Raw genomic sequence first — 12,576 nt, 5'->3', positions numbered from 1 at the left:
CCTCCTCCGCCAAGCGGAGCAGGAGGGGCCCGGGGCTGGTGAGCGAAGTCCAAGCGCTGTGATTGCCCATGAACTTTCACCCATTTTTGGGGACAATTTCCTTTTTTTTTCAGATGAGCATGTTGGCGTTAATCACATAGGTGGCGAGAACAACATCTGGGGAAGACGTTGACAAGGACACTACCACTTACGGCTTCCTCCACAGCAAACCTTGGTCCCCTCCGCTCCCCGCGGCCAGGGCTGGCCCGGATGCCTGCGTTCTGCTGCCTGCCCAGCCGCTGCCTGCCGGCGGGGCTGCCTGCACCCTCCGTGCCTCAGTTTCCCCCATGGCTGTCTGGGGGCCGAACACGCTACGGTTTGTTGGCCACCACGTTCATCCCTCCCCATTGCCCTGCGGTGAGGATGTCAGCCCAACGCGCATCACCCTCCAGATGAGCCTCTTCCCCCGGGATCCCCTTCACGTGGGGACACGCAGGGTGAGTAAGGCGTCGTGTGACCGAGGTGTGGTGCGGGGACAAGGCCGCGGCCCCTTATCTGCTGCTCGACGCCCTCTGACCGGGCGGCAGCGGCGCAGGCCGCTCCCCGATTTACGGCCCCGCGGCAGAGCCGGGAACCCCTGGAACCGAGCAAAGGGCGCCCGCCCGGCGCCACGGTGCCCCCGGGGCTGCTTAATTAGCCCGGCTAATTAATTATTGCCTGGCTTCGTTAGGGGCCTCGAGCATCCTCTGGGCCTGTGCCCGGGGTCAGGCGGGAGGGCAGCGCGGGCAGGGCGCGGGCAGGACAGGCAGAGCAGGCAGAGCGGGCAGGGCAGGCAGGGGATGGGGGGGCTCCTGCTAATCACTGGCTCGCTAATTACTGCCGGCGCAATTAGCGCCCGCCGCCTCCCCCGCCCTCGGCTCCCGCCCTCCGCCATGGCCGCCCCCGCCCTCTCCGCGAACTCTCGCGAGACTTCGCGATCCCGCCCCCTCCCAGGCCCCGCCCCTCCCGGCACCGCCCCTTATAGCCCCGCCCCCCGCGCGGCCCCGCGGCCCCCCATAGGCCCCGCGCGGCCCCGCCCCCTCTGGCCCCGCCCCCGCGCGCCCCCGCGCCGCGCGGCCGCGCCCCCGCTAGGCCCCGCAGGCGCGGCCCGGCCCGGCCATGCCGGCCAAGAGGAAGCCGGTGCTGCCGGCCCTCAACATCGCCCCCAGCGCCGCCGAGGGGCCCAGCCCCGACGGCTCCGCCGAGTGAGTGAGTGGCGGCGGGGCCCGCCCAGCCTGCGCCGCGCCCGGGGGGGCACCGGGGCTGGGGGGGGCACCGGCGCTGGGGGGCCGGGCAGGGCGAGCATGGGGCCTGGAGGGGCTGGGGCAAGGCAGGCACCGGGGCTGGGGGGGGGCACCGGGGCTTGGGGGGCCCGAGCAGGGCGGGCACCGGGGCTTGGGGGGCTGGGGCAGAGCGGGCACCGGGGCTGGGGCGGGCACCGGGGCTGGGGGGGCCGGGGCAGGGCGAGCATGGGGCCTGGAGGGGCCGAGTCAGGGCAGGCACCGCGACTGGGGAGATTGGGGGGGACCGGGGCAGGGCGGGCACCGCGCCTGGGGGGGGGCACTGGGGCTGGGGGGGGTCGGGGCAGGGGGGGCACCGGGGCAGGGCGAGCATTGGGGCCTGGAGGGGCTGGGGCAGGGCAGGCACCGGGGCTGGGGGGCAGCACCGGGGCTTGGGGGGCTGGGGCAGAGCGGGCACCGGGGCTGGGGGGGCCGGGGCAGGCCGGGCATGGGGCCTGGAGGGGCCGCACAGGCCTGGGGGGCCAGGGCAGGCCTGGGGGAGCCGGGACAGGCCAGGGCTTGGGGGCTGGATGGGCCCAGCCTGGGGGTGCCTGGGGTGAGCAAGGGCTCGGGGAGCCGGAGGTGGGGGGGTGTCAGGTTGGTGGTTAGAGGGGGTGGGCAGGGGCTGGGGGGGGCTGGGGCAGGGGTGGCAGCTGGTCTGATCCCCAGGTTTGCTGAGGGGGTGGCAGGGAAGGTGGGGGGGCAGGGGGCAGCCGAGGCCTGGGGTGTTTGGGGACCAGGCCTGGGCACACAGGTTGGGCTGGGCTGGGGACCTTGGCTTGGGGGGAGGATTTGGGGCAGGGTGGGCAGGACGTGTGGGGCGAAGGGTGGCGGAGAGGGGGCAGGGGCAGTGCTAAGGGGAGGCAGAGCATCGCATGGGGGTGCTGGGTGGAAGCGGGGGGGGTGTGAGACCCTCCCAAACCATTGCCGTAGGTGTTGAGGGGGGATAGGGGGTGGGCAGCAAATGGCAGAGAGCAGCTGGAGCCTGCGCGGGCAGTGGGAGCCCAGCAGCAGGTGCTGGGGGAGCACAGGCACCCCTTTGTGCTTGGGTTTGGGGGGTGGCGGGGGGCGTGTAATGGAGCAGGGGGGTTGCTGGGCACCCTGGAAAGCCCTTCTCGTGTTTCGCAGCAAAACCCAAGCTTGGCTTCCTGTGTCGGGAGAGGGAGAGGTTGCTGGCGCTGCCGTTCTCTCCGGGCTGAGCTGTGCTGCCTCTTTAAGGGCTGAAGGATTTTCCTTACTCCTTGGCTTTCCAAAACCAGCTGACTGCACTAAAGCTCCTCTCCAGAGGAGATGTGCATGGTGGGCAGATATTGCACCATGGGTCTCGCTGTCCGTGTGACCCTGTCAGCGCTGGAGCTGAGCCCTGCCTCTCTCCAGAGCTTTGCTTTAGTCTCGCTGCTATATCGGGGGCTGAGTATGTGTCAGATAATGGTTTTCAGTTCTTTCCCTCTGCTTCCCTAAAAAACAAAAAACCCCTCTTTCTCTGGCACTGCCCTCAGTCTCCTGACCGTCCCTCCTGTCTCTTCCTCCCCTCTCCAGGGCAAACCTGGTGGACCTTCAGAAAAAGCTCGAGGAACTGGAGCTGGACGAGCAGCAGAAGAAGCGCCTGGAAGCTTTTCTCACGCAGAAAGCCAAAGTGGGCGAGCTGAAGGACGATGACTTTGAGAGGATCTCTGAATTGGGGGCTGGCAATGGCGGCGTGGTCACCAAAGTGCAGCACAAACCCTCAGGGCTCGTTATGGCACGGAAGGTAATTGGGGGCAGGAGGAGTGGGCTGCAGTGCCGTGCTGGAGCGTCTGCGCTTGCCCCGGCCCTGGGAGAGCCGGCTTCGGTTGGGGTCTCTCTGCAGTGACCCAGCTGCACCCTAACCACCTCTCCTGGGTCGGGACCGCAGTCCCAGTGGCCCCCAGCTAGGTTTTAGGTGGAACCTCTCCTGCTTCATCTCTGTGAGCGACCTGGCTGCTCTGCCTGTCTCCAAGTCCCCGGGGAGGGGCCACGCTGTCTGCAACAGGTCCCCGGGGTTTGGAGCACCTTGTGTGGAAACATAAATTTACTCTTTTTTCCAGTGAAGCTGTTTTTAATCAACTCTGCTAAACTGGATAGAAGCAAATCTCTTGAGGATCCTGGGTTGTGGCTAACGAGGACTGGAAATGGCAGGTGGAGGGATGGGTGGCCGTTCCTGCACAGACAGGAGTTTGATGCACATGTTCCTCGCCCCTCACCACCCACTTAACAGATCCCCAAGGTAGTTCCAAGCAGCTGTGACAGCGATTCGTCTTGGACATGGGTTTATGGGCAATGTCCTATAATAGAAAACTAGGAGATGCTTTGTCTGCCTATTAGAAAAGGCAGTGCTTGTCGAACGCAGTGCGGCTGGCTCTCTCTGCAGGACAGCTTCCTTGGAAGTCTCTGGTCTTGCCTGTTGTTGGGATAGTTTCATGGATCTCCATGAGCAAATCTGCTTCTCTAGGCGGCTTCACTCGGAGCTGAGCTCTCAGAGTCTTCCAGGGCGTTTGACTTGGCAGTGTTGGGTGTCACTGGGCGGTCTTGAGATTGTCGGGAGCTCCGTGTTTAGAAACTGAGGCCAGGGCGAGCTTCAGCACTGCTGTCCTTCCTGCAGAGACCAGCCTTTGTAGGTCTGCAGGAAGGAGAGACATCCCTGGGGTTGGGTGCCCTACAGCTTACAGTAGCAGTGGCTTTTTTTTCTGACCTGCCATCTTATTTTTTAGCCTCTGGCTTCCCTACCCACAGCTGTGTTAACTGACTCTACCTGGAGCCCAAGGAATAAAGCAACTGCTCTTTCACATGCATAATCTTCACATTTTTTTTTTTCTTAACTTTCTGTGGTTTCCTTGATATCAGAGCACCTCTTCTTACAACACCTACAGAACTTGTGAAAATGTTCCTGTCTGCTGAGTCAGATCTGCATCAAACTTCTGAGTTGTCTTTCCGCTCTGTGTCCTGTGCGATCTCTGCGTGTTACGTGGCCGGCAGTTGCTTCAGTCACTAACAGGCTGCACAGGGCCCTACCTCTCCCTTTATCCTTAACATTAGTTGGGAAATGGGGAACAGTCTGCCAAAGCAGAGCTATCCTGGAAGACTTTGTTTCTTTTCAACACTGAGGACTTGCCTCACGTGGTTCCTGTAAATTGTGGTTTTGTCTTTTTTTTTTTTTTTTTTCTCCCCCTAGTTGTTACATCTTCAATATTTTTTTTCTTTCTTGGCAGCTGATTCATTTAGAAATCAAACCGGCCATCAGGAATCAGATTATCCGAGAGCTGCAGGTGCTGCATGAGTGTAATTCCCCATATATTGTGGGTTTCTATGGAGCTTTCTACAGCGACGGAGAGATCTCCATCTGCATGGAGCACATGGTGAGTCCCCGTTCCTCCTCTGGAAACTGCTGCTCCCTGGACTGTTCCGAGTGGCATCTCCCTGAGTCTTGAAACTGCAGGTGAAATGGTTTAGGGTGCTGGCAGCCACGACGGCTCCTTGCTCTGGCTGCGGGAAGGCTGCTGTGCTCCTGGTAGAAGCTGCATCCTCCTGCTTAGGCATCAAAATGACAGAGAGATCGACTTTTTGGAAAGCGGAAGGAGAGGTTTGGGGGTTGGCCAAACGGAAATGTTGTAAACCCACTGTGAAGCACAGTGTGCATTTTTTGTTGTCTCTGGCAGAGAACAGTGTTGTCGCTCCTCCGGATCAGCACTGACAGCATCTTTGCATTTATCACTGATGGAAAGGAAGCTAAGAACTAATAGCAAGAAGTAGAGCTGATAGAAGATAGCACTAAAATAGTTTTCAGGAAGAAGCTTGAGCTCAGAGCACCAGATATCTGTTTTTTTGTTGTTGTTGTAAAAGGAGTGTGCTCGATACCGCGTCCTGGCAGACAGCTGAGCTGGGATGCTATGTACTGCTTATATACCGCTTGCCCTCCCTGGGCATGCTTGCCTGTACAGCCAGCTGCTCTGTTTTCCGGCCAGGGATTGGCATGTTGGTCATTTCGATGTTCTTTATTTTAGGATGGTGGCTCTTTGGATCAAGTGTTGAAAGAAGCCAAAAGAATTCCTGAGGAGATCTTGGGGAAAGTCAGTATAGCGGTGAGTTACGGCGGCTCTGCGAGCTTCCAGAAGGGATTTGCTGGGTGTGGTTTGGGAACGATGCTTGTGTTGCCTTGGGAAGCTTTCTCCATTTCCCCATATGTGCTTTCTTGACCTGATCTAGGGCAAGAGGCGGTGGTGTGTGCAAGAGGGGAGGGGGAAAGCATATTCCCAACCACTGTCTATAGCTCCAACCCCTTGTGTTACGCTGGCTGGTGTTGACTTCTCCTGGAGAAGATTTGGGAGGAGCTTGCTGAAGTGGTTAACCCAACATCTGTGATTGACTCGGTGATAAATTGCAAACCCTGAAACACGTGGATGCTACGGGGCGGCTTTCCTCGCCAAGCTGCAGTGTGGCAGCACCCGGAATTTATGCAACATGTCCTGCCGAAGGGAAGACACTTCCCTTCCCAGCTGTGATCTCTTGCTGTCTTTGGTTTCCTTCTAGGTTCTGAGAGGCTTGGCGTATCTGAGAGAGAAGCACCAAATCATGCACAGAGGTGAGAGGAAGAACCTAAAAATAACTGCCTGCGGTACAAGAGCCCTGTATTTTTACCTAGAGTCGTGTTTACACTCTTCTCTCTTTTGTTGTCAGATGTGAAGCCTTCTAACATCCTGGTTAATTCTCGAGGAGAGATTAAGCTGTGTGATTTTGGGGTCAGCGGTCAACTCATTGACTCCATGGCAAACTCTTTTGTGGGAACTCGGTCCTACATGTCTGTAAGTTCCTTTCAACTTTCAGCTGGGTTTTTCTACAATTTGGGTTCAACTCACCTCTTACAGAATCAGCGTGTGGTGTCCAACTCGCGCACGGTTTTGCTCTGTGTTTCCATCCTCATCCGGACTGCCCCGTTCCTGGCTCACGCTGGGGTGAGCCCAGTGCTTCGAGGCACTGTCCTGGGCCGGAGAGGCAGACCCCTCCGCATCCTCTCTAGGAGTCGGTGTCCTGTGCTCCAGCCTGTGCCTGGCTAGCAGTGGTGCACGTGGAAGCACAGGGACTTGCAGGGAAAGACGTTTCGGATCCTACAAATACTTCCATATTTTATTTTGGCGAGTGTTTGCGGGTTCAAAAACATCTCTTTCCGCATGCAAAGCTCTGTCCAAAAAAATGAGTGCAGAGGGGATGCAGGTGCTGGTACACACACCTCTGCTGCTTTGACCGTGTGCCCTTGCTGGCAAAATGGGGATAAAACCAGTTTAGTGCAGCTGGGTTTTGGTACAGGCTAATGGGAAATTAAAGCCGAATTGGAGTCAGCCAGTGAGAGTGAACTGCAGGAAGACCTGCTTGTGCCTCTCTTTTAAATGAGAATCATAATTGGCGTTGGCTCAACTGATGATAGAGCGCCCGTAACAATAAAATTACCTTCTGGCTGGCTCCGAGTGCCCAGGTCCTGCCGGCTGAAAGGCAGAGGGTGGGTGGGGGTCTTCTCCCCGCACCGTGCGTGGAGGTGGCTGGGAGCGAGTGGTGGGTTGCTAGGGAAGCCATCAGGTTACGCTGCCGTGCTTAGGTCTGAGCTGCTCTCGTATTTTCGGAATGGTTATTCAAGTACAGTTATAGTTAGGCAGTGGCTATTTAAAAATAATATCTCCTTTGCACTCAGCCACTGGGTCTGTACAGCTGACTCAAAGCTGCCAGTAGGGATGACTTGCGTTGACTTACGTATTTTTAATTTTTATTTTTCTTTCAATGACAAGAGCCTAGAGTGGATTTTGCGCTCCTCAAATTCCTCTTGGGTATTAACAGGAATGAGCAGGAAAAAAACCCCAATTTTTATTAATGAATTGAGTTCATTAGATTTCAGCATCCAGAGAAAGAGATTCCTACTGTGTACTCTGGGCTCCTAAGTATAAGCAGCTGTAAATGCTGCTCAACTGTAGCTGTTGATAAGATGCATGCAAGTGCTTTATGTTTGCACGTGAGCTTTTTTTTTTACATCCCCTTTGCACGTGACCCCTTTGGGACAGCCCTTTCCCTGGAGGGGTGGAGAGCTGAGATGGAGAGGCCGTCAGGATATCGAGTCTCATCTATTTAATTTCAGTGCGTGATATTTATGACTTTGCGCATTGATATTTTACATCAGCGTGTGTCTCTGGTCTTTCCTTCCAGCCCGAACGGTTGCAGGGCACCCACTACTCGGTCCAGTCCGACATCTGGAGCATGGGTCTGTCATTAGTGGAGCTGTCTATCGGAAGGTACCCAATCCCCCCGCCAGACTCCAAGGAACTGGAAGCAATATTTGGCCGTCCTGTGGTGGACGGGGCAGAGGGAGAGTCTCACAGCATCTCGCCGCGGGCCAGGCCCCCAGGACGCCCCATCAGTGGTAGGGGCTGTCGTATGCATTGGAAACAGCACGCAGATGTGGGGGAGAAGGGTTCGGGTTTTGTTCGGTGTGGCTGGGTTAGCCAAAGGCCGTTTTGGAGGAGGTTGTGGCGGGGAGGTGAGTGTTTCTAGGGAGGCCCCTCTTGCAGAGCAGATGGAGCCGTGTCAATGCTCCAGCAGAATCTGCTCTACCACGGAGGTTTGTAATTCCTAGTGAGCGCAGACGGGAGTCTGGTCTTGCATGGGGAGGCGAGGAGATTGCTCTCAGGATGCCAACCAGGGCCTATGAAGATTTTGAAGAGCTCGTTTGATCTGCCTTCAGACCCTGCTGTGTCCCACAAGAAGGCTCAAGCCACGCAGCAAAGCACCCCGTGCTGGGGACGGTGCAGGCTCTTGGGATGTGAACCCCTTGGAGGAGATGCTTTGGGGGACACTGCCACAGCCCGTGTTGCTCCTCGGGCTCTGTCCGTGCTGCCAACAGGTTTCTTTCAAGCTAGGGACAGCTTTTTGGGAACTTCTTTGCTGGGAGCTCTCGTAGAAGTACCAAACTGGCACTGGGGTTTGAAGGAGGCTCTGCTTGAGCCATTTGCTTGGAAGCAGAAGGCTCTAGAAGCGCTGCCAGCCTGCCACAGCAGATGGTCTGGTGCTCTCCAAATGCTCCAAGCTAGGAAATAAATCTGGACTATAGGCACGGTGAAAGAAATCTGAAATTTCGGAATGCGTTTTGGTTTTCTCTTTGTTATTATTTTTCTAACCGCAAGTCAGTTCCCAAGGGGGTTGCCTCTGCCTCTCCCAGCAAAAGTCCCGCAGCACGCGTGCTTTTCGCACGAAACGAAGCCCCTTGCTGTCCTGAACAGCTTCTCACCGCTGTTTTTGTCATCTTAATCACTCAGGCCATGGGATGGACAGCCGGCCCGCGATGGCCATCTTTGAACTGCTGGATTATATAGTTAATGAGGTGGGTATTTCTTTACCGTTGGCTCTGCTGGGCTTCCCTGAGGTAGCACAGTGTCGTGTCCACTCTGCTGAGTCAGGGTGGGCTCCGAAACCTTTGCTTGAACAGGGGCTTTTTGCTAGAGAGCCCCTCTGAGCTGCACCGATGTCCTTTCCTTCTCCCCTGTTTCCTCTTCCCATCTCTTTGTATCGCAAAAGTATCTCTGGTTCTGGAATAAGGCTCTGCAGGGGGAAGTTCATAAAACCTTTGAAAGAGGAGAGCAGCGAGGGGAGCTCTTGGCTGTAATGACCTGCTCCTTCTGCAACCGGCCATTTCAAACGTGCTCCTCCCTAGATCAGCAGAGGATGAACATGCCAGTGCTGAGGTTGTGCACGTTTTTTCAGATGAAACCCTTTGAATGAGGGTCACCAGTGCTAAAATCCCAGGCTGAAATGTCCTACCAGACTTGCAAGGTAGGGTCCGTCCCACCAGCAAGTGGAAAGAGCAGCTTCCCCTTTCAAGGTGATAGGAGTTGACCCCCAGTTACCATTTCTGGAACGGCTTCATCCGCCGTAGGCGTTGCCAGAGCTGGGATTTGCGAGGTTGGGTCCAGAATTGTGACGCTGCAATTTTGCTCTCCCAGCTTTGGCAGTGATTCAGCGTAGGGTCCCCCCCAGCTGCGTGTGGTGCCGGGGTAGGAAACGGCAGGGAGCAGTTCCCGGGACGTAAAGGGCAGCTTGGAGGAGGAGGAGGATAGCTGTAGAGCACAGCTTTTCTGCAGCTCCTTAAAGACTGTAGGTGACAGTCTGCTTTTTGACCCATGAACACACAGTGATGCAGAAAACCCTTCTTTTCTCTGCAGCCACCTCCCAAGCTGCCGAACGGAGTTTTCACGCAAGATTTCCAGGAGTTTGTAAATAAATGGTAAGGGTTTCATCTTATGGCCTGTACGTACTCACGGACAGCTCTGCAGGCTGCCGCTCCCCCCCAAAACGTTCAGCATAACCCAATAATGATTCCTAGTTTTTACTTTCATTAAAAAATAATCCAGCCACCAAGCCAGGAAACACAAAATTGCTACTCCACCCTTAATTGGTTTAGTGGTGGACTTGGTAGTGTTAGGTTATGGTTGGACTGGATGTTCTTAAAGGTCTTTTCCAACCTAAATGATTCTATGATTCTATTCTCCATGCTCTGTAGGTGTTCTCTCCCTGGCTACAGTGTGATCCCGCATTGTGCTGGGAACTCCTGCCTTGGGAAGGGTTGAAATAAAAGCAGTTTATTTGTGGTGATGCTTTGCAGTATCCCAGCACCTTCTAAATATGAGCCTGGCAGGGGGATGGTGGAGCAGATTGCTGGGGCTGAGTCACCCCACAGCCTCGCAGGCACCAGGCACGCACCATCGGCTTCCAGACCTTCTGAGGCGGTGGGGGGACACCTGAGGATGCTGCTGCGGCTCCCATTAAATCACAAAGATTGGACATTACAAAAATGGCACTGCCAAGCGTTAGGTCCTGTTCTCCGTTTGCAGGGCGCAGTTCATCCACGTGGTCTAGAAGAGACGGATCCTGCAGCTCTCCCTGGGAGCTGGGCTGTTGGAGATGATGCTTTCGGAGCCGTTTCCATGCTGCCAGGCTCCTGGGGAAAGCAGCCAGGAGGCCAAGTGGCTTTCGGTGAAGCTGGAGACCTCTCCAGCCAGATAACCAGTTTCCCATAAGAAACGTCTCAGTGTTGGTTTTGCTCTCTTGTTCTTCTCATTTCAGCTTAATTAAAAATCCGGCAGAACGGGCAGATCTGAAGATGCTGATGGTAAGTGGGCAGAGCAATTTTCTTTCTACAGTGGGGTGGCACCAAATCTGCAAACTGCTGCCCCGGCTCTCTGTGCCTCTCTTGCTCAAAAGGCTGGAAACTCCCAGGGCAGTTTAAGACGAGCCAAAGAGAGCCTGGGAGAGGGAGTGACTCACTCACCTTTGATTCAAAGGCAGTGATGGTATCTAGCCCATGCAGAGCCCGGGATGGGAACCACCCGCCTGTCCCGTGTCTGCGGAGGTGCCCGGGACAAACCTTTGCCTCCTGAGCTGGGCAGATGAATGTGAATATACGGGCTGAATATGAGCCGGCAGCGTGCGCTCGCAGCCCAGAAAGCCAACCGTAACCTGGGCCGCATCGAAAGCAGTGCGGCCGGCAGGTCGAGGGAGGGGATTCTCCTCCTCTACGCTGCTCTGGTGAGAGCCCACCTGCAGCACTGTGTCCGGCTCTGAGGTCCCCAGCGTAGGAAAGACCTGGGCCGGCTCAAGCCTTGAAGATGATCGGGGGCTGGAGCACCTCCCCTGCAAGGGCAGGCTGAGGGAGTTGGGGTTGTTCAGCCCAGAGAGGAGAAGGCTGCGGGGAGACCTCATGGCAGCCTTCCACTACTTCAAGGGGACTGCAGGAAAGATGGGGAGGGGCTCTTTATCGGGGAGTCATAGGACAAGGGGTAGCAGTTTTAAGCTGAAAAGAGGGTATATTGAGATTAGATATTAGGGAGGAATTCTGTGAGGCTGGTGAGGCACGGGAAGAGGTTGCCCAGAGAAGCTGTGGATGCCCCCTCCCTGGAAGTGTTCAAGGCCAGGCTGGACAGGGCTTTGAGCAACCTGCTCTGGTGGAAGGTGTCCCTGCCCGTGGCAGCGGGGGCGGAACGAGATGAGCTTTAAGGTCCCTTCCAACCCAAACCATTCTATGAGCCCAGTTCAACCATGTTGACCTTGGCTGTACTCCTCAGCATCGTGCTGAGCCCCTGAGCTACGTCTGCGTGCTCCTGCGTAGCCCTTGCGAAGGTGGTGGCCGGTGTCCCTGTGGCCCCGTGCCCTCGTGGCAAGGTTGTCCTGTCCTGCCTGTGCTTCTCCGTTACCTTCTGCCCCCAGGGTTTGCCATCCAGGGGCAAGTGAGGACCATGGGGAGTGCAGGAGCTGCAGCACCTGGCTCTGCCTGCCCGTACGGCGCAGAGTTTTGGTCTGCTCGCAGGCAGGGGCCGTGCAGGCTCTGCTCTCCTTTAAATCTTCCTCGCTCCCATGCGTGTGTGTTAACTATGTGGCCAGTATGGATTAAAATCCCAGCCACAGGGCTGCAAGGAGCAAATACTTTCTCAAAATCTGCTCTCGCCGCCTGAGCGCAGCCTGAGCTGTAGCACCGGGATCTTCTCGCCTCTCTGGGGTCTAGCCCACGGCGTGGGCGTGGGGCTGGGTTTTGGGAGCTGGGGAGCAGCCGGCGATGCTCCTAATTCTGTTTCCCTTCGCTTTCAGAGTCACACTTTCATCAAACGCTCCGAAGTGGAGGAGGTGGATTTCGCCGGCTGGCTGTGCAAAACGCTGCGGTTGAACCAGCCCAGCACGCCCACCCGCGCTGCCATGTGAGGGCCGAGCCGACCGCCTGGTGTCAGTACATCTGCCTCTGTCACCATTTCCTCTCCTTCAGTAAATGACAGAACTGCCCTCCTTCCTTCTCCCCGGCCCCTTCTCGCCTCGCGTCCCAGCGGCAAAGCACCGTCCCCTCGGAAGCGTCTTTATCGGCCGACCCCCAGCCAAAGCGGGGTTGGTTTCTGTTGATGTGGGGGTGTTCCAGGCCTCTGCTCCAGCTCTGGAGCTCCTGACACTTGGGAAATGTGGTGCTGCTTATGTTAATTTTTCTCTTTTTTTTTTTTTTTTGAGACATGTTCACTTGGGTTAAAAAAAAAAAAAAAAGAAAATAATCGTGTGTGTGCACGCTTGCATGTGTGTGTGAGACGGTGGCAGGGGATGGGGAGGAGGGGCTGCACAGCAGATGCTTCACCTCCTCCCTGGTTTTTTTTTTCATGTGGGCTCTGGGGAGGAGAAGTCAGTGGGGCCAGGAATAGAGAAACCCAGTCGAGGGTGGCCCGAAACTGTGGCACCGTCCTGCCCGGGAGGGCCG

General features: G+C 56.6%; 1 protein-coding gene across 2 annotated transcripts; it reads left to right on the top strand.

Moving 5' to 3' along the window:
* The first annotated feature begins 1,137 nt into the window (after positions 1 to 1,137).
* Positions 1,138 to 12,435, top strand: MAP2K2 (mitogen-activated protein kinase kinase 2). Of its 2 annotated transcripts, XM_075723499.1 has the most exons (11): positions 1,138 to 1,223; positions 2,838 to 3,048; positions 4,526 to 4,672; positions 5,318 to 5,395; positions 5,844 to 5,895; positions 5,991 to 6,115; positions 7,503 to 7,716; positions 8,609 to 8,673; positions 9,512 to 9,573; positions 10,413 to 10,458; positions 11,931 to 12,435. In XM_075723499.1, exons 1-11 carry the CDS (start codon positions 1,138 to 1,140, stop codon positions 12,039 to 12,041), a joined length of 1,197 nt encoding a protein of 398 aa, XP_075579614.1. In that variant the 3' UTR covers positions 12,042 to 12,435. The 2 variants fall into 2 exon arrangements, with proteins under 2 accessions (XP_075579614.1, XP_075579615.1); XM_075723500.1 differs by lacking the exons at positions 7,503 to 7,716; positions 8,609 to 8,673.
* Positions 12,436 to 12,576: the final 141 nt, after the last annotated feature.

This window comes from Pelecanus crispus, chromosome 20 (genome assembly GCF_030463565.1).
Source record: "Pelecanus crispus isolate bPelCri1 chromosome 20, bPelCri1.pri, whole genome shotgun sequence".
Lineage (NCBI taxonomy): Eukaryota > Metazoa > Chordata > Aves > Pelecaniformes > Pelecanidae > Pelecanus > Pelecanus crispus.
The sequence above is the reverse complement of the archived record's forward strand: the minus strand, read 5'-3'. Positions and strand labels throughout refer to the sequence as shown.

Bases quoted from the DNA above. Each gene is read 5' to 3' on its own strand.
- MAP2K2 (XM_075723499.1), top strand. From the start codon at position 1,138: ATGCCGGCCAAGAGGAAGCCGGTGCTGCCGGCCCTCAACATCGCCCCC. The intron at 3,049-4,525 runs GTAATTGGGGGC...CTTTCTTGGCAG, and splicing joins GGCTCGTTATGGCACGGAAG to CTGATTCATTTAGAAATCAA. The intron at 8,674-9,511 runs GTGGGTATTTCT...TTTTCTCTGCAG, and splicing joins TGGATTATATAGTTAATGAG to CCACCTCCCAAGCTGCCGAA.